At 36.6% G+C, this 22294-nt stretch overlaps 2 protein-coding genes across 2 annotated transcripts; both read right to left on the bottom strand.

The window, feature by feature from the left end:
* Window positions 1-10145: 10145 nt before the first annotated feature.
* Window positions 10146-18940, bottom strand: TRIM42 (tripartite motif containing 42). The gene is made up of 3 exons (XM_026701121.2): window positions 17035-18940; window positions 13731-13961; window positions 10146-10357 (listed from the first exon to the last, which is right to left on the bottom strand). The coding sequence occupies exons 1-3, from the start codon at window positions 17830-17832 to the stop codon at window positions 10277-10279; spliced, it is 1110 nt and encodes a 369-aa protein (XP_026556906.2). The 5' UTR covers window positions 17833-18940; the 3' UTR covers window positions 10146-10276.
* A 923-nt stretch (window positions 18941-19863) lies between these two features.
* Window positions 19864-20598, bottom strand: LOC148125854 (tripartite motif-containing protein 42-like). The gene has a single exon (XM_087933893.1). The coding sequence runs from the start codon at window positions 20509-20511 to the stop codon at window positions 19864-19866; it is 648 nt and encodes a 215-aa protein (XP_087790019.1). The 5' UTR covers window positions 20512-20598.
* Window positions 20599-22294: the final 1696 nt, after the last annotated feature.

Genomic DNA, 22294 nt, shown 5'->3' with positions numbered 1-22294 from the left:
TGAGAGCATTTTATAGCCTAGATATGCATAGGGAGTCAGCACTTGCACCTTTTCAGGTGCTATGTGCAAGCCTCCTTTGCAAGGATGGCTTTCAGGAAAGAGAACGAAGCAAACACTGTACCTGGGGTCCAGGAGCAGCAACAAGGATGTCATCCATGTAATGATACACCAGAAATTGTGGATAGGCAGAACGATAGGGTAACAGGACCTTATTTACATAGTGCTGACACATGGTGGGGCTGTTGAGCATGCCCTGAGGTAGGACTTTCCATTGAAAGCGAGAGGAGGGAGAGGAGTTATTCAAGCGAGGCAGAGTAAAGGCGAACAAGGCGCGGTCAAGTTCATGCAGTGGGATAGAGAAAAAACAATCCTTTAAGTCAACAACCATGAGATCAAATTTTTCAGGGATGATATTGGGATTTGGCAGACCACATTGTAATGCCCCCATTGGTTTTATAATCAAGTTCAAGGCCCTCAAATCTTGTAGGAGCCTGTATTTGCCTGATTTTTTCTTTACAACAAAAATGGGGGTGTTGTATGGGCTGACAGATGGTTCAACATGCCCTTTGACAATTTGGTCCTGGACAAGTGATTGCAAGGCTTCTAATTTGTCTATAGTGAGGGGCCACTGATCCACCCAAACAGGCTCTGTGGTTTTTAGTTGCAGCCGCAGTGGGGTTTCAGTGGAGGATGCCATTAATCTATGATGAGTTTTGCATTAAGTTGAGACATGAGATCACGGCCCCACAGGTTAGTGTGTAGTGGAAGCACCAAGGGTTGGAGGTAGGCAGTGCGAGAGATGTCAGATGAACTCACCGGTAGCCAGTGTTTGCTACGGTGGGCGTGCTGAACTCCTCCCACTCCCGAACGGCCGGGGCAGTTTCCAGGGGCCAATCGTCTGGCCACTCAGCCGTTCGGATGACACTAACGTCAGCTCCAGTATCTAAGAGACCCGAAAAGACCTTATCATTGATTGTGAATTGTAATACAGGCCTGGCTCGTTCCATAGATTGATGAACAGTGAATGCCCAGGCATCTTCAGTTTTAACAGGTACTGGAACAGCAGTTGCCACTAGTTCTCCCTTGCTAAGTTTTGTGGGAGTATTTCCAATTACTGCTATGGCAACTGAGGAAAAGTCATCGGAATCTCTCAGAAATGGAGATGCAATAATTCCTTTTGCCATGAGGTCCCGGATGGGATAAATTATGAGGGGCGTCATGGCAGGAGGAATGGTTTTCAGACACGTGGGGGAAAGTACACAGTGCCTGGGATGTCAATTTCCATATCTTCAGAAGCAATTAATTGGAAAGATATGGTGTCAGCCTTTGGAGTGGGGCTGGCTGACTGCCCCCTCTAGTTTTCCTGCAGTTGGGGGTGGTGCTGCAACACTGGTTTGCCCAGTGGCCTTTTTTTTTTTTTTTTGCACCTTGGGTAAATTGTTTTTGGCTTGTTGTTGTTTTGTGGATTGTCTCTAGCCCTACATTGTGCTTTGAAGTGGCCTGGTTTCCCACAATTGAAGCAATTCCCAGCTGGCCTGTTTTGAGAATTTGCGTGCTGCAGGGCCATTGCCAGGTGTTCCATATTGTAGGAAACAGTCCCCACGATTCTGCAAGCCTTTAGATAGTCCGAGAGGGAAGCCCCCTCGGGCAGCCAGAGGCTGCAGAATCCTTTTACAATCCTCATTTGCATTCTCAAAGGCTAATTTCAACAGAAGCTCTCATGGGCCTCTTCATTTGAAATCTGCCTCTGAACAGCCTTTTGGAGCTCTTCTATGAATTCGGCATAGGGTTGGTGTGACCCCTGGGTAATTTTGGAAAAGGAGCCTATGGCCCCAGAGGCAGGATCATCGACCTTATCAAGGGCTTTGATAGCGATGATACTGACAAGGGCGAGAACTTGCTGTGGGATCGCTGTCTGGGATGTTAAGTCAGCGAATTGGCCCATGCCAAAAATTTGATCTGCTCTTGAGCCACGATCGTGAGCAATTTTCTCAGCTTCAGCACGAAAGTCTGATTCCCACACAACATACTGCGGTCCTGTCAGTATCATTCGGAAGAGGTCTTTCCAGTCTTGGGGTAGCATAAAAAGGAGATGCTGATGGTGTTAATGAGACCTCTGACATATGGTGCCTGAATGCCATACATGGCCACAGCTTGTTTTAAATCTCTAATTAATTTCCATGGATAAGGGCTCAAGCCTGGGCACCAAATTCCCAGCTCTATCCCCTACATATTCTATGGGGCAGAGGAGAGCTCCTCTAGGGTAAGAGAGCCCTCCTTGCGCCCTGTGCCATGGCTTGTGCAACTGCTCCCATGGGTGTCTGATCCCCCACAGGATTTAATTTAGGAGGAACCAAGGGTTCAGGAGCTGTGGGGAAGAGGCTTCCAGTGGGAGAGCATCTTTGGTTTTGGTCTCAGCAGCATAGGGAGGGGGACCTCCTGCAGGGGGCTGCCAGCGTTAGTCAGCGCTGAGCTCTGAACTATCAAACATTCCATTACCACCCTCCAAGTGGTTAAAATCTTTGGCGGAGCCCTGGGAGTATCATGAAAAAGTCACCCAAACGTTGCCATGTGGAGACTTTTAAGGACCCCTTTTCCGGATAAGCCGGACATTGCGTGTGGATGTATTTTAAAAGGGCTCTGAGGTCCTTTTAGTTGGAGCCAGGAGCTTTTGCCCTGACTCCTAAGAATCAAAATTGAACTCTTCGTTAATTCCCTTAATTCTTGCAGATGCACCATCTGCACTTTAGAGAATTTCCCGCCCATACTCACCTGAAGGGAGGATTTCTCCTGGGGAAGGATCCGTGACTAGACAGGCGTCCCTGGGTTGCAACTGGCTCGTCCGGCCGGGTGAGATGGGAGGTTGAAGGCAGGCGGGTCCGCTTCTTTTCAGCAGATCACGTCGGGGTCACCAGATGCGGCTTTGCTCCGCATTAGGAGGGCTTCTCATTGAGTCCAATGCATCAAGAAAGACACCAAGCCAGTTCAGTCTTGGATGAGCAGCCCGAGCACGCGCTCAGGGAAGCCCTTTTATTGAACAAAAACGTCACAAAAGAGAGTTCAGCCTACTTTACATGTTAAAAGGGTTGGGGGTCTCAGTGGATATATTGTAGCACCCAATCACAGTGCTTAGGGGATACAAAATAACCAATCCGTGCCTGCAGTCCAGCCAGTAGCCCAAGGTGGGCAGCATCCTTTTGTTCCTGATACCTGCTTTCAGCCTACGTGAGGCCTTGCAGGTATCGAAGACTCCTTTGCCTACGTGAGGCTTGGCATATATCAAAACTCCTTTGCCTACGTGAGGCTTTGGCATATGCCCAGGCTGTTAGATGTGGATTCGCTGCTGCATCTGCGCCAGCTATGAAGCTGCACATCCACCTCCACTGAAATGGAGTGGCTGGTAATAGATAAGAAAAATTGTTCCATGCTTTGCCTTGACTGTTTATTGAGGAAAGGAGTGCAATAAATTGGGCTGCAGACAACCAATTGCCATGGGATTTAGCTGTGTTCACAGAAGACAGTTGCTGAATGGTGTGCAAGGGATTTAATATTTTTTTAAGGAGAAAGGCAAGCTGGAATGGAGATGGGACAGCTAAAGTGAAGGCAGGCTAATATGAAAATATGTGTTTTCTTCTGAATACCAATGCCACAAAACCAGAAGGAAAAGGCTGCTTAAATTCCTGAGAGCTCAGTGGATAGATTCATAAACTATGCTAATAAGCAGGGACCCAATGGGTTGACATGGAATGATGAGAACTGCTTTTGATCATCCACTCTTAGCACATCAATTAGTGCTTGATTAGGATTAAGGAAGGACACATTCATTCCTTTCTTTTTTCTATTTTTTTTTTTAAGTTGTATATTTTATTTTTTAAAAATAAATAAATAAGTTTTTTTTAATAAAAATAAAATTAAAAAAAAATAAAAAAAAAATTATAAATATTTAATATAAAAAAAAATAAAAAAAAAAAAAAATTCCCCTCCTTCCTTTTCCCCAAAAAAAAATTTTTTTCTTTTTTTATAAAAAAAATATTTTTTTTTTTTTTAAAAAATTAAAATAAAAAAAAAATATAATTTTTTTCTTTTTTTTTTTTTATTTTTATTTAAACATGATCAGTTCCTGATCTATACATTGAATAGACTAGGTTCTCAACAAAAGAAGCTCAGGGATGTAAGGCTTGTGAACATAATTTTGCTCTTGTTATTACTTTAATCCACTCATCTTCATTAGCAAAAGTTGTATTTTCAGATTCCCATAAGAATCCGTAATCCTTGTGCTAATATTTGCATCAGATTTACTGTACATTTGCTAAAATGTACCAGTATAGCTCTTGGGTCAAAAGTTCAAAAATATTTGTGCATTTACATACTTAAAAAAAAGAATTATCAGATTAATTCCAAAAAAGGACATGAGAGATTTTTGAGCCAATAAATATTGACTGGCATGGAATGGAAGCAGGTTAATTCGACTGTTCCTTAACTTATGACAAATTCTTGGAGAATAAAGGAAGGATTGTGAATGTAGACTCTCTGATACTGCTTATGTCTTTCACCACCATGTAGAGTTGTAATTGCAGGAATGTTCCAATCTTGGATGGCAAACCTCAGATAAAGAATGTTTCCAAGCAAATACAACTCAGGCAAACAAAGTCACTAATCTATGGATAAAGGAGGATTAGAGAGGGGAAGTAGACATATGTTAGACTTTAACTAGAGATAATTAATTGTATGGATTACTGTACTAAACAGTAACAAAAGTTAAGCAGTAACCAAAGTTAACCAATGATGGAGGATAACTAAAAATGTATATAAATGCAAGACTATACTCCAATAAAGATCATCATCATAATTCAGTTGTTCATGATTAAACAACTCGATTGCCTGGTCATTACAACACCACCACCCACATTTCTATATTCAGGATAGCACAACTTTGTTCAAGCATCTGTTATAGATGGCGTTGTTAAAGGTTCTCAAAGTAGACAGGGCAACACTCAGTGGGCACACAAAGAAACCTTTTGCCTTCCTAATGCTCCTAAGTACCAGGTTTCCAAAGGAATAGAGAATATGGCTTTTAACTTTCTTCCTTTATGCTTATTTATAAATATAAAAAATATATTTCTTGGGCTGCTGACAAAACCTCTTTACTTGCCAAGTGTCACTGATGTCTCCCTAATAGTTCAGAGTTTATAAATGGCAACAAAAAGGGATTAGTGCGATTAAATCAATCAAATTTTAAGTTAAGCAAGGGAAGGAAAAACAGTGAAATGAATTAGCAAACAGGGGAGAATAAGATAAGGGTTTGACATGCATCCTTAGGGCCACTGATAAAATGAAGATGAAAGTGAGCTGCTGAATTTGACAAAAAAAAGGTCCATAGTTTGCTAGTATTAATTTACATCAGTTTCAATTGCTATGCTAACATGGTCTTAAGAATATAAAGAAATCCTTTTTAAAGCAAAGTTTTATTAAGTGATTGCTGCAGAATTTAGTGCTCTATTTGAGAGTCAGTTCTCCCATGGTCACAAGCAAATAGTATTGTATCAGATCTATCCATTGTCAAGACAAGAGAAAGGGAAAAACAACAACTTATCTCAGGAGCTACATTCTGAGCTCAAAAGATTACATGAATTAGATAATACAAATCTATACATTGATTACCACGCTGACTGTATCAAAAGCAAGAGTCTCAACCCACATCACAATATCCATCACCCAAACATCCAACGTTAGGGATGCACGCCCCTTACTTGCTCTAGACCCACTACTTCATATCTTAAATGCAAACTACTTAATGCAAGAAGCCTTGCAAATAAAATGCGTGAAGTCCTCATCCTTTTAAGCTCAACCACATTTGACATTATATTTATCTGTGAGACATTGTTAAATGCATCTTTCCCAGACTCCATTACCACTACAAGAGAATATCAAGTTTTTCAGTCAGATTGCAAAATCCGTACAGGTGGTGGAGTTGCTATATTCTATAAAAAGTCTCTTAATCTAAAAAAGATCCAAATTATACAAGAGCTTGCTTTTCCCGAGACCATCATCTGTGAACTGTCCTTAAACATCTCAATCTGCTTCTTACTTTGCTATTGTGCCCCTGACTATGATATAATTCATGCAAACAAGCTAACTTCACTGACATGAGCTGCCTCCTGCCCACACCCTCTCATTTTTCTTGGTGACCTCAACTTACCTCTTATAAATTTGACAGTAAATGAATGTACATCTGAACCCATTTATACAACCCTGTACAATGCCATTACCACACTAGGACTGGAACAACTAGTAATCAACAACACTAGACTTAACAACTGCCTCGATCTCATCTTCTGCAACAGTTTGAATTCAATTTATAGAATACAAATTAATGAACCCTTTTCCAACAGTGACCACAGCATGATTGACTTTTGTCTCAACATATGTCCTCACAAAAATCACCATAATGACAGGATCCTCAATTATAACTTCAAAAAAGGCAACTATGATCTTATAGACAATGATCTCTCATCTCTTGATTGGCAAATTCTATTCACTGGATGCAATACTCTTGAAGACCACCAACATATTTTTACTTGAAGTCAAAAGAGTCATCAAACTATATGTACCAATAACAACTCCCAAAACCAGAAAAAACAAATTACCCATAATAATAAGGAAGCTCCAATCCAAAAAGAAATCCCTTTGGCAGAAAAACAAATCTGGTCACATTGCCAACTTTAACAGCCGATACAAAAATTTATGCCACCAGATAAAGACTGAATGTACCAATTATCACACTAAACAAGAGGAAAACCTTCTACACACCAATTCCACCTGTGCTTTCTACAATTTTGTAAACAACAAAGTAAAAGACTCAAGGTCCATCCCACCCCTAAAACAACCAAATGGTAAAGACTGCAACGATGACACCATTAAAGGCAACCTCTTTAACACATTCTTTGGCACAGTATTTGTAAACAGCAATGGATAATGCCCAATATTTCCTAGTCGAACCACAGACAACTACAATGTTCTAATACATATCGATTTTACAGAAGTCAATGTTGAAAAAGCACTACGCAATCTAAAACTATCTTTATCTATTGGACTGGATGGAGTTTGTGCCTATTTCCTAAACAAGGCTATCCATTGCCATAGTTAATCATAATAGTTAAGCATAATCTTTGCAAAATCTTTCAGGACCAGCTCCTTGCCAAATCTATGGTCACTAGCCACAGTCATTCCCATCTTCAAAAAGGGAGACCCTGATCTAGTTGAAAATTACAGACCAATCTCTTAACGCTGTGTCACCTGTAAAGTCATGGAATCAATTATTAACCAATCCATTACCCTCCACTTAGAGACAAACAACCTACTCTCTAAAAAATAGTTTGGTTTCAGAAGGAAACTGTCCTGTAACCTGCAACTCTTGCACTGTAAAAACATATGAACTACACAACTTGATCAGGGCAAAGCTATTGACGCAATTTACATAGACTTCTATAAAGCCTTTGATTCAGTGGTACACGACAAACTACTCCTAAAACTAAGGTCTTATGGTATCTCTGGACACCTGCATAACTGGATAGAAGCATTCCTGTCAAAAGACAACAAATGGTCAAAATTGTGAGCGTCCTATCAAATCCTGTACCTGTCAACAGTGGTGTTCCCCAAGGCAGTGTCCTAGGACCAACTCTCTTCATACTCTATATTAATGACCTCTGTGATTATATTAAGAGCAACTGCATTCTTTTCGCTGACGATGAAAAGCTATTCAACACCATTGACAATGCTGCTACCCTTCAAAAAGACCTCAACTATGTGTCAGAATGGTCAAACAAATGGCAACTTCAAATCTCAACAAATAAATGCTCTGTCTTACATATTGGCAAAAAAAATCAAAAAATAAAATACAAGCTGAATAGTCCAGACCTTGTTGATGACAAAAACTTTGTCAAGGACCTTGTAGTATTCATCTCAAATGATCTAGGTGCTAGAGCCCACTGTAACTACATAGCCAAAAAGGCATTAAGAGTTGTTAACCTAATCCTGCATAGCTTTTTCTCCAGTAATATCACTCTACTAACTAGAGCATATAAAACATTTGCTAGACCAATACTTGAATACAGCTCATCTGTCTGGAACCCGCATTACATATCTGATATTAATACAATTGAGAAAGTCCAGAAATATTTTACAAGAAACATCCTCTACTCCTCTACTCATAGCAGAATACCTTATGCCAACACACTTGAAATTTTAGACCTAGAAAACCTAGAACTATGCTGCGTTCGGTTTGATCTAAGTATAGTATATAAAATTATATATTGCAATGTCCTACCTATCAATGAATACTTCTGCTTCAACCAAAACAATACAAGAGCACAAAATAGATACAAACTAAAGATAAACTGCACCAAACTTGATTGCAGGAAATACGACCTCAGCAATAGAGTAGTCAATATCTGGAATACTCTACCTGACACTGTGGTTTCTTCCCCAAACCCCAAAATCTTCAACATTAGACTGTCTACTATTGACCTCACCCCTTTCCTAAAAGGTCTGTAAGGAGCATGCATAAGCGCACCAAAACGTGCCTACCATCCCTGCCCTATTGTTTCTTTTTTTTCTTATTCATATCCATTTCATGTATTTTTAACCACGTTTATACTTATACCTGTTATCTAATAATTGTTTGACAAAATAAATAAATAAAAATAAATAAACATGTTTACTCAGAGGAGAATGGCTTATTGCATGGGGGGAGACACACACACATAATGGCCTTGATTTCAGTATACATAGAGCATTTCAGATATAGAGGGCACTGGAATTCTTTCACAATAGTTTCATTAGCTGTTTAGATCTACTAATCAGAACTTTTGTACTTACGGAAGTCTATTCTTACAATTTTTTGACTATTTGAGAAGAGACTAGCATCCATGACTTTGTCTTGATTTACATTTTTAGGTTAATAGTGATGCCAAAATATGAATTGGGGCAACTTTTTGCATGGTTCTGCTCACTAGGATTTAGGTGAGTTGATCCAAACCATTTGGAGGTATGTTAGGGAAGCTTATTGAGTCAGTTAATAGAATCTCTTTACTAGAAAAAAAGAAGTTTGATATGGATAGTTCAGATTTATTAATTCATCTATTAGTATCCTCAAATCTCCATTCATGTAATGTCCTATATATAAGGACACTCTGGTAAGAAAGATGCTAATATGATGGCAAGGTTCCATTGTAGTGAATTTGGTTATTGCTAAGTAATGTTTTGAAAAAACAGTTACACTGGCTCCCAGTTTGCTATTGGTTTAATATTCTTGTAATGCAAGCATGTGAAGCTGATAACAAAGATATGTATTATCAATGCCATGTTTTGCCCAGTTGTAACATATGGCTGTGAAAACTAGATCATAAGAAAGACTGCAGGAAAAAAAATGCCTTTGAGAAATGGTTCTGAGGAAAATTGCTAAGAATTCCTTGGTCCACATGAAGAATGAATAATTCTATATTAGATAAAGTAAAATCAAACTATTCACTGGAAGCAGTAATGGTGAAATTAATTTTTAAATACTTTGGCACATAATGCAAAGGCAAGAGTCACTGGAGAAGACTCTGATGCTTGGAAAAACTGAAATCAATAAATGAATGCTTATATAGACTCTGACATGGGACTGGATTCTACTTAATTGCTGGTTTTTTACTAGTTGCTGAACTTTGTATTATGTATTCAACTATATACTACCCATCATGTACAAAAGGTACAGATGGTAGTGAGTGTTGTACTAGCATTCAGCTAAAGACCAAAGGATAAGTAAATGAAGTGAAAACAGTGTATAAAATTCTTACAAGTTTCAGGCACAATCTATAATAGGGAACTGCTCAAGTATTTTATCCAGAAGGTAATTTCCAATATCGAATTAAAATGAAACAAAAACCAAGGCTCTGGATTGACAAAATAAAGAGTAAGCCCTTCATTTCCATATGAAAACATGTCTATTATGTGCCTTTGAAGTTTTGGTACACCACAGAATTTATTTAAGGAATTTTTTATCATGTATTTCTTAAACAATGTAATTTTTTAACCATCTTCAGTGAAAAAAATAGTAAAAAAATAAAATACAAGAGCTGAGATTTTATTTTGTGGTCCTGTTTATTTTGGAAGGAATGTTTTAGATCTTAGCTCACAAGTGTAATTTAAAAAGAATAAAGAAAAGAAAAAATATAACGGGATTCTCTGTGATAGCTTTGCCCCTTAAAGTGATTTGTAGATCTGTAGTTCAGGATTATCTGCGGAAAGCAGATTGAACATTTCTCAGCAACCCCCATCTGGCTTTCGCTTTGGCATGCACATCTGGAGTCATCACCTATAATGGAAAGCAGAAATATGGTACTCAATCAGCTATAGAAACACAGGTATATGACAGATGTCTCAAGAGAGTAAGGAGGAATAAAGGTATTGGCATGTATAAATAAGATTTTTTTTAAAATAAAAAAATTAAATAAATCAGTAAGTTAAGTTTTTAAATAAATAAACACACTAACATTTTTTCAGAAATATGCTCAAATAAATCTTTGCACTGGAGTTATTACTGAAACTAAGATTTGTCAAAAGAGGAAGATGAACATCCCTAAACAATGGCTCTCCCATTATATTTTCCTCTTGTAATTATTTGGGACAATAGAAATGTCAGAGATGAGGCCTTTAATTTCAAGAAAAAGGTTGAAATGGTTCAGTTGCAGGATTTCATTTGTCCACATGATTTTGTTGTGATTTTAGCCTTTAGCTGCTTTTTTATGTTCTCTTATTTGAAAGAGACTGTTGCACATTTGGTCTTTATTTATTAACTTGTATATCTCTCCAGACATATGTAGTCACACCTTTCCTTTAAAGAAAGATACCTGTTTAACTACTTTTAATCAGGGGTGGGATTCAAATTTTTTAACAACTGGTTCTTGTGGGTGTGGCTTCGTTGGTGGGCATGGCTTGGTGATCATGTGACTGGCTGGGTGTGGCCAACTCAACATCATTCACATCAAGGCAAGCATCTCCTTGCCTGGCCTCTCATGAGTGTGGGGATGCTGCAACAGTCGTAAGTGTGAAAAATGGTCATAAGTCACTTTTTTCAGTGCCATTGTAACTTTGAATGGTCACTCCACACAAGCAAAGTACCAGCAAAGGAGGGGAAAAAAACTCCAGAGATGTTCCTGAGACAGGAAGTCTAGTCCTGCCAAGAATGTAATAAGGGTTAACGGAGAGGCAATTTCTGTAAGCAACACCAGAATGTTTCCTTCCTGCCTCCCTTACAGGATTAGGCCAGGAATTTCTTCTAATGACCGGTTTTCCGAACTGCTTAGAATGTTAACAACCGGTTCTAGCGAATAGGTGCGAACCTGCAGAATTCCACCCCTGCTTTTAATCCTGGTTCTGTAAAGCTGCAATCTCATGAATATATACAAGAAAGTAAATCTTACAAAAATCTGAGGAATTTCATCATATAGCAACATATACTGCATTACAAAGATTAGGGGTAGAGCAGGCATATGGTTTAGGCTTGCTTAAAACTGGGGTGAGTTCAGAGGAAAGATAAAGAAATAATTCATAGACACATAACAGATAACAGATAATCAGAATTGGAAGGGACCTTATAGGTCATCTAGTCCAACCCCCCCACCCAAGCAGGATATCCTACACCATTTCTGACAGATGGCAGTCCAATCTCTTCTTGGAGGTATCAAGTGATGATGTTCCCACAACTTCTGAGGGCAAGCTGTTCCATTGGTTGATTGTTCTCACTGTCAGAAAGTTTCTCCTTATATCCAGGTTAAATCTCTCCTTGTTCAGTTGCCATTCATTATTCTTTGTCTGGCCTACAGGCACTTTAGAAAATAGCTTGACCCCTTCCTCTCTCTGGCAGCCTCTCAAATATTGGAAGACTGCTATCATGTCTCCCCTGGTCCTACTCTTCACCAGCCAAGCCTAGTTCCTGCAACCGTTCTTCATATGCCTTAGTCTCCAATCCCCTAATCATCCTGGTTGCTCTTTTCTGTACTTTTTCGAGAGTCTCAACATCTTTTTTATAATGTGGTGACCAAAACTGGATGCAGGTGTGGTCTTACTAAGGACATATTTGACATCAAGACTCAAATCAAGGACAAAGTAATATAAGAGCATTTCAAATTTCCTCTGTCATAGACCTCAATGTGACCATTTGGAAAAAAATAAGTGAAAGATTACTGAAGTCAAATACACCAAAAAATTTCAGGTAACCTCAAAAGGCCTCAAAATGCAACAAATTTGTAATATATCATAATTGTTAACTGATAAGTTAGGTGTATTCTGACTCACATGTAACTTACATCTTTACAACCAATTTGCCTTCCCATTCTGTTGTCTCTGATGAAGTGAGCTACAGCTCATGAAAGGTTATGATTTTTTATTAAATATGTTTGTTGGAAAAAGCCCTATGACAGACCTTTCTTGGTTTTCTTATAAGCCATCTGGAGTCTAAGTGCAGTTAGCTACTGCTTAAAATTAATAAATTAAATAAATAAATAAACCTTACTCAATGAGAAGAATCTATGCCTCCTTTGGAAATGTGCCACAGTATTACAGTTCCTCCATTAGAGTGTGTAGCTCTCTGCCCCTCTTTCCCCAACAAGACAAATACTTTATTGATTCTTTTAGCTTTCTAAGCTATAGTATTTGGATGAATAAACATTTCTATCCGTTATATGTAAGGAAAACTATAAGAATGCAAATAAATTGAAAAGCAATCTGAAAGCAACCATTAGTTAATGTCTTTTCCTGGCTGCAGATATGGGTCCATCTCTATCCTGCTTCTGTTTAATAGATGTCTTTCCCCACTCATTACAAATAATTAAATGGCAATCAATTCAATGTAATGTCAGTAAAATGTAGGGTTGGGATTGAACCACCTTGAAAGGACATGTTCAATATTTCATCTTTTTTTTCCTTTTGGCACAGCAACAACAACCAAATAAAAGTGAAGGGTTATTTAATACCATTGCTGAAGAAATGTTAAAAATCAATACATTTTAAAGATGTTAACTTTTTAAAAGATCAAATAATGTGGCAAATGTACAAGCAAAAGAAGGAATGGGAATTAAAAATACTAAATAGATACCTCAGAATGTTTTCAAATTTGGAGGCATGTGAATAAATATTCCAAAACAATGTATCTATTCCAGGTTCATTTTAGAAGAATGTTCTCTGCGCTAAGGCTTTAGGAGGCAGCTTGGTGTATTCATTATAAATTCATGAGTTATTTCTGATAGACCATGTCTAAAAAAACCTTTATTAGGACAATTGTTGTATTAAGTTAAATCTTAATATGTGTTCTTTAGGGAATTTTCATCTGAATAGTTATAAAGTAAAAAACAGTGAAGGAAAAATGGAACATCAAAATTGTCAGTCTTATAAATATGCCATACAAAAATCACATTACAAACATTGTAAATGGTATCCTTCTTACCTCTTTAATATATTAAATGGAATATTATAGAAATGTTTCTTTAACATTTTGAAACCATGTCATCCCAGGGAATTGTTATGTTATAGTAAACTAACAAACAAAAACAAATCATAAAAAAACAAAAATAATCCAAGCAACGTTTGAATTAAATTTCATTAAATTCAATTCATTTGAATAATCTGTGAATTAATGTACACTATTTATCTGATATGATGATAATGCATTTATCTTTATAAGATTGTACCTTACAGACTTCACTCCATTCTCCTGGGCCATGCTCATTGATAGCTCGAACTTTAAAGAGATACTCTGTATTAGGGGACAGATTATGTATTTCCAGATTCTGTTGTACAATTCCAGTAAGTACTCCTATGAGTTGTGGCTGGATTAAACTTTCAGCTGCCTCTTCATCGAGTAGTTCATAATAAGCAATTTCAAAGCTGTCTACTTCTTCTGTTGGACAGGTCCAATAAAGCTGTGGAGTGCAAAGAAAGAAAGTGTAATGAAAATACTTTTATGTTTCTCTATCAAACTGCTACACAAGATTGCTAGCATTTCATTATTTGAGCTATAAATATTTGTAGAATAAAAAACTCAGAAACCTACAAACCACAACCTCAATTTAATTATAGTTAATGTCCACAATACAGACATTTGTAATTCGGTGTAGCATTTTAGTACCAGTCCCATGGATTTTAAACCAAATAATCTCCCACCTTCTAAAATCTATTTGAATTTCCATATCAGCCAAAATGTCACAATAACGGGGAATTAAGTTCAACTCATATGATGGACATTCATTGGGAAAGGCTAGGCTATATTTCTACTGTCATATTTCCACTGTCATAAATGAAGCAGAACATTTCAGGTGGGCTCTAGTTTTATTTCTCAACCAGATACATTAGTTTTAAACCTACTTCTGCCACATGGCTCAAACAAAATAAAGAAGGAAAATATATGGTCTTTAATACCAGTTAGTACAATAACCAGAACTTTCAGTACATTTGTATTTTTAAAACTCTTCTATTTTGTTATTCAAAAATTCAACTTGGTCTTCGAATGGTTTCTTTCTTACTGGAATAGGGATGAATAAATATATCACCTGCAATGGGAAGCAGAAATGTCATTGTCAGGCAGCTATAGGAACATAGCTACATGGCAAATCTGAGTCAGGGATGTCAACATTGCTGATTATTGCAGAGGGTGGTGGTGAGGGAGACAAAAACCATCTGTCTTGTTAGGATTGAGTCTCCCTATCCAAGTTCTTATAGCCTTCAGGCACTGAGCCAACACCTGAAGAACATTGAACATTAACTTCCCCTGAATTATAGAGTTGTATAATTGGGTATCATCAGCATCGTAGCATGCTATGCTATCTTGCCACAGAGGTCAGATTGAGTTAAATTAATTTAAAAGAAAAGGTTTAAGACATAGAACATTAATTAGAAGCTGCTGTTCTCTCACAGGATATGTTTATAAATAACCACATTTGAGATTCTAATACGTAACACACTTCAGTTCTCAAATTTAGACGGGCTGTGACTTTAGTCTAGTTCATGGGTCTCCAAACTTGACAACTTCACGATTTGTGGACTTCACTTCATGCCTGGCTGAAGAAGTTTGGGAGCTGAAGTCCACAAGTCTTAAAGTTGGCAGTTTAGAGGCCCCTAGTTTAGTTCCGTGTACATCTCACTGCAGATTTGCATAGGAAACACAGGAAAGTTCTTTTAAAAGTACAACACTGTCCTTGTAGTATCGTGGTTAGATCAACCAAAAATGTCCTCCTTTACTACTAGCTCTACAGGAACATTCATCTTCTTCTCACTGCCCCTCTTTTATCTAACTTTCCACAGCATCTCAAACTGTTAGGTTTATAGTAAGGGCTGCCCAACAGAGAACACATATCATGAATTCACCTAAATATACTTTCTTTGAAATTTAATATAAATTTTATTATACATTCTTGCATTATATTTTATTTTATACTGTTTTATATTATTCTTTTTTTCTTTATCTCACCTTTTCTACTGTAATAGCGGAATTTTTATTCTATTTCATCTCTCTGTAGTTTGTTTTATCTCATTTTACTGTATCCTATCTTAATTCATTTTACTGTATTTTACTTTGGCTGATACCCATGCTGATATGATTTGTCAACTGATAAATCAATAAGATATATTGTATTGTCTTTATAATCCTACTCTTATTATTTTAAAGGTATTTGTGTCACAATTTAATAATTTATACTACAGATTTAATTTTTTGCATTTTTCATGTTTTCTGAATTTGACCACTATCATCACAGGATGGCTGTAATATTATCCCTGAATGATATATTATTTTGAAGAATGACCAAAATAAAGATACTCACTTAACCTACAAAGGACAAAAGGCTAATAATAATAAGAACAGAAAAAAATAGAATTAGAATTATATAGAAACAATTAGCATGCAAAATTAAGCTAACTCAGTTTTTTTTCAAAAGCTATCAATAAAATTTCACTTTATAGGTCAACTTCTTTTTTTTGACGGATATGGTCATAAGTAAAAAGTAAAGAGGAATAAAATCAGACAAATCAAGTACTTAGCAACGGCTTATTTCAATAAGAGGAACATTTTGTGTAGAAAAAGTCTGGTTGTTAGATCACAAGAGACTCAGTGAAATATCTAGGATTGTATTAACAAGTAGCAATAAAGGTATATTTTAAAATAATTATAAAATATGCAGAAAAGTAAAACAAAGGTCTAGAAATGTGAAAAAAATGCTTAGAATCTATCAAAGCTACCAACTACTATCTATCAACTATCAAAATAAACATACTACCAAAGATTTTTAAAAAACAAATATTATTTCAAATAGCACCAATTTTAATCTCAGACAAAATCTTTTTAATATCAGGGTGGTGGTGGTAGGGAAACAAGACTAAAATTTCAACTTTACAGCATTATATACTCTCTGATAATCTGGACGGAAAACCATGCAGGCAGACATATCAAGTCTACTCTAGTTTACCCATCCAGTCTCTTTAATACAGGTCAGATTAGAACTCTTATTTTAAATTGTAAATGACTGAAGTCATTGGAAAGAATCTAAAATTTAAAAACAGTATTATCAGATCAAAAACCAAGGTTCTTGATAAACAAAAAGGAAGAATTGTATAGTATGCTAACCTATGTCCATTTGTGAAAGAAGCTTTTCATTGATGAAATAATAAGTTTGGGTCCAAAACTCAACAATATGATTTCATTCTTACATTGATCAATAGTACTAAGCCACAAGAAAGATATATTACATTATTCTTTAATGACATAGGAAAGTACATAAAAATCCATACAGAAGAAACTGCAGATTTTCCAGACACCTTTTAAAGAAATTACTTGGAAATTATTTGGTACAAAAAGTATGCAACTACATGCAGAACTGATGAAGATATAATTCGATTAACTGCACATTTCTATTATCCAATACTATTTAAATTTACAAAAACTGTTAATGCTCATAATGAGTGCAAGGTCAGAAAATAGAAATATTTTACAAGAATTCATACCTTAGCAATAGTTGGGTAGACAAGAGTTTGATAAATAACAACAAGACCAGGAGGTGAAGAAGATTCCTCCTGTATATCTGGATTGTAACTGGGTCCGTAGCTTGGATCATTTCTTATATCTTTTGAAGTATCTGATGCAGCATTCCAAACAGAATACAATTGATTCCCTTTCAGCTCTGTTGGTGGTGATGATTTTGGTCTAATATGCAGTTCATTACTCATAAAGGCTTGATAAGGGAGTGAATTAAGTGATGATAAGGACAAACTTCTGTTCAGTCCTAGTGGATTTGGAATGTGTGCACTTGAAACAGTTCTTGGAATCATGACATCAGAACCACAAGGATAAGGACTTCTGTTCATTTGTTCATATCGTAATTTATTGCGGATTGATGGAAAAATGCTTACTAGGTTTTCAGCAAGCTCCTCAAAGTTGACTTTAAGATGCTTTATTGGATCTTCCTTCAGGTATGGATTGGGCTGATAAAGACTTGCAATTATATCTTCTACTTCCTTTATTAAGCTCCAAGCAGATTGCAGGAATGCAATAGGGCTTTGTTCTTTTAAAGCTTCCTTAGAATATTGCATGAGGCTGTCCATTTGATCAATTTTCCTTGTTGCATGGCTTGCGAATTCAAAAAGTGCCTTTTGTTTCTGAAGTTCAAGGTTTTCTACTGCCTCCATCATTTCTTTTTCACGCTCTTGAATTATCATCCGTAACCTCATAAAACCATTCCTGATCTCTTTCCTTTTGGTTTCTTTGTAAGATTTAAAATTATTTTTTAATACAAGGACTTCCATTAGATCATTATCGATTACATAACGGACTGCAACAGAAGAATCAAGATAATGATCACAACTGATATTATTTTAAAGTATACCATTCTTGTTCACAAGATAGAAAATTGATTAATATTACATTTAACACAGGCAAACCAATTTTGGACAAGAGAGTTTCCACTCCAAGTTACAGAAAGTTGAATAAAAAACAAGCTTCAGAATAAGATTTGGATTGATCAGTAATTAAGTAAACTGTTATGAAATTTTTAAGAATGCATATTTTTCTGAAAATAAGTTTCTTTAACAATTCTTTTCCTTATTCTAGAACAAGTTGCTTTGCAATTTGCTGCTAACCTCCATTTCCTGTGAGATCATTTCTATTTGTTGGAAAAAGCAAGAACTATGTATCTGTCATTGCTAAGTACTGAGCCCAATTCCCCAGAAAACGTTGGATATTTTTTCCCTCAGTTTCAAGAGGCTTGGTGAAATTCAACAGGCCATTTTTGTTCCTGAAACCATCATTTGCCCAGTAAATCAAAAAGGTCATCTTTGAATTCCACTGCATAGGGATGGCGGGGGGTGCGGGGGGACAAACAACAACTTACCTTAAATAATTTTAATTATTTAATTCTATATAGCAACATTGCATCAATTTGTTATTCACAGCACATTTATACACTTTGAAAAAGTAATAATTAATTATATAAACAGTTTGTCCAGCTCATGTGTGGCTGAACACAAATGAACACAGAAACATGTCTACTTGGTTTACCTTAAACTATAATTAAATGAAATTTTACACATTTAAATGGCTCTGTAATGTCTGACTGCCTTAGTGCCTAGGTTGTGATTATCAGAACTGCAGAACCTGCCATTTGCCTAATAATCTGGGAAGGGCAATAGGGAATGGGCTAGGTTTTGAGACTTTACTCCTTTATGCCAAAACATTCAGAAATTAAAACAGACTCAAGAGCATGTTATGGCTGTACCCTCATCAAAACTGTTCTGCTTCACTAGAAGCAATACTTCTCTTTCCCAAAGCATAGATTTGATTGCTTCATATTGTTCTATAAGGATTGAACAATGAAAGATAAGGATCAAGAGATTTTAAAAAAACTGGAGCTCTTTGAGTGGATGGAAGACAGCATGGAAAAATATGTTTTGATTTTGAAAAGAGGGGAAGAAAGCTAGAAGTTATGCGGGAGGCGGAGAAAACGATGCCAATGATAGGTCTGTATATGTATGTGCCTGAGTGTGTGTATGACTTCATCACCCCAGAGGTGGTTCATCAGGAGGAAGTGTAACAAAACATGAGCCCTGCAGTCACATTGCCATCTCCACATTTCTTCTTTCTATCTGCCATTGAGGTGCAACTAAGAAAGGCAGAATTTGCACTGTGACAATGCATTTGAACATTTTTGCTTTTATTTTCATAACTATGTTTGATTACAAATGCCTATATGTGCTTTCCAGCAAATAATGGAAGAACAATGACTATCCTGGAACTTCTGAAACTTTTTTTTAGCATGTTAATATAAGAAATTCAAGGGGAACTATAAAGGGCCTTTCAGAAATCATATTTCTGTGCTTTCAAGGTCTATATGTTCATTGGTCAGACATACTGCATGTTGTGCTAATCTCCAACTGTAAAATAATCTAAATTAAGATTAAACTGAGAAATAACAACTTTCCTAAAAGCAGACTATGAACTTCATGTATTATCTACATTGCTGAAGCCAGATATTGCAAGGGGCCACTAGATAATTATAAGCTAGATCAGTGGTTCTCAGATTTTTTACCACGGAATCCTTTAAATACTTGTTGTGGCCCTGGAACATGGCCACAAAGCTCCAAGACTCAAGATTTAAATCATAACCTTTTTTCAAGCCTACGCAAACCCACTGTGAGGGCATTGCAGGGGCCCCCCAGGGTCAGCAGATCACAGGTTGATAACCACTGAGCTACACAGTTTATTCTCCATTGATCAAAATCTGCTTATTTAGGAACTCAGGAAACTTTTAACCTTAGAGAAATCTCTGATGGGTTTAGCATTTACATTGATTCGATATAATATAGCAACTTAAAAAATATCAAGCAGAAAGAAAATAAATAGGAACCTTTTTTAAACTTTGCAATAGTTGTAAATAACATAGCAGACATTTTTGTACATGCTACTGATAAAGAAACTTTGTTGTGATCGCTATGTTGAGCCTCAGCACAAAATTCACATAGTAGTTCATGATCTTCAAGGCAGTATTTGGAAAGCATTGTTTCACCATGGATTAAGCAGGTTTTATCTTCCCAGATGTCATCGCTAATTTTAGCATAGACATGATTTAAGGAAGAAATATCTTGGTGATAATTTCTCAAGCAAAGATTACAGTAGTTCAGCTGACATGACAAACATCTCTTGTCCGCCTTCTTCTCATCACAAATCTGGCAATAGATTGGGACATAGCTTTTGTCAAATCTCCATCTTAGGAAACCATATCGGCGCATATACTTTCTGGCCAATCTTGCCCTTAAATAATTAATCCTCAGATACATTTTCTTAGAAAATGGTAGGCAATGTGCTTTGTTGCAGATTGGACATGTGATGATGTAGAAACTCTCTGTAATTTCAGCATTCAGTCTGCTCTGCATGATACATCTATCACAAATGCAGTGATTACAAGGCAACATAAATGGGCGGAGAAACATTCGCTGGCACAATGGGCATACAAGCTGATCAATAAAAGCATGTCCAGAAGGTTCTTTATCCAGTGTAATGACAGATGTATCACTTGCCCCTCGGCTTCTGAGTCTAAAAATAAAACCAATACAGAAACCTCTGAGTTATGTCCAAGGATACCACTAATGCTTATAATGATCAAACTTAAAATAATAATTCTACAGTTTGGATGATACTATGAATCAAGTGACATCTGCTTAAATATTTCCTTTTTGGTTTACACCAGAGGTGGTATTCAGCAGGTTCTGACCAGTTCTGGAGAACCAGTAGCAGAAATTTTGAGTAGTTCAAAGAACTGGCAATCACCTCTGATTGGAGATTTTACAGTATCCTTCCCCTGCCACACCCACCAAGCCATGCCCACAGAACCGGTAGTAAAAAAAATTGAATCCCACCACTGGTTTACACCTAATTAAAAACCAAATGTCCACATTTCTTTCCCTATCTATTATCTCTGTAAACTATCCCCCTAACCATCCCTGTTTACTTAACTTGTAATGATGACAGTAGCAAGGGAAGGTCTGGCAGCTTTTCTGGGACTCTTCTTTGCATTTTTCTTACTGAGGGTATTTAGTAACTCAGGAAATATAGGTTTCTTTACATTAAGTTTGGGATTTATGGAAGACTTCTGTGAAATAATATCATTTTATGTCTAAGGGACCAAATCATGGGATCAACAGACTGAGATGAATATATGCAGCTAACACAGTGGTGGATTTTTTAATATATTTTTTTGCCTCTATATAAAAGTTAGGTAAAGCTATATAATGACTTTATATCAATATATATGGCATATATGTACACATATATAAGTATATATAGGTCTATATGTTGTGATACAAGTAGTATTAGACAAGGAAATACAGCATTCATACAATGTATACATTTTATGTTTTATTGATTCTTGTCCAATAAAGAATTCTATTGTACCTCTAAAAATGTTCAGTATTTGTAATTAGTTACTATCAGACCACTAATGAGTACACTGGGGCCATCAAATGCAATAAATATTAGGTTATAATTTCTGTATTGTCAGCCATTGAAATACTAAAGGCTACAATGCAACAAAAGGGCATTTTGGTAATTAGCACTATGACAGATTTGCATGCAAATTCATGTTTGTGTGTGTATGTCTGTGTGTTCTAGGATATATAAGTATTTTTTTAGAAAACCATGGCTTTTGTTACATATAGCAAAAAGGATTCCATGCTGTTCCAGGAAATTTATTTATTTATTCATTTATTTTATTTTATTTGTCAATTGCTTACAAGATAATAGGTATAAGAATAAACATGAGTATGAATACAGGAAATAGGTATGAATAAATGGGGACAATAGGACAGGGACAGTAGGCACGATTGTGCACTTATGCACGCCCCTTACAGATCTCTTATGAATGGAGTGAGGTCAATAGTAGATAGTTTAAGGTTAAAGGAGGGGTGATTTGAGGATGTAACAACAGAGTCAGGTAGAGCATTCCAGGCATTGACCACTCTGTTGCCGAAGTCGTACTTTCTGCAATCGAGTCTGGAGTGGTTTACATTGAGTTTGTATCTGCTGTGTGCTCTTGTATTGTTACAGTTGAAGATGAAGTAGTCATTGACTGGTAGAACATTGTAGCAGATAATTTTGTGTACTATGCTTAAGTCCAACTGTAAGTGGCATAGTTCTAGGTAGTCCAAGCCCAAAATTTCAAGCCTGGTGGTGTGGGGTATTCTGTTGCAAGCAGAGGAGTGTATTATTCTTCTTGTG

Source organism: Pseudonaja textilis, chromosome 4 (genome assembly GCF_049901715.1).
Source record: "Pseudonaja textilis isolate UNSWEBS1 chromosome 4, rPseTex1.2, whole genome shotgun sequence".
Classification (NCBI taxonomy): domain Eukaryota; kingdom Metazoa; phylum Chordata; class Lepidosauria; order Squamata; family Elapidae; genus Pseudonaja; species Pseudonaja textilis.
Note: the sequence above shows the minus strand (reverse complement) of the source record. Positions and strands in the feature narration are given on the sequence as shown.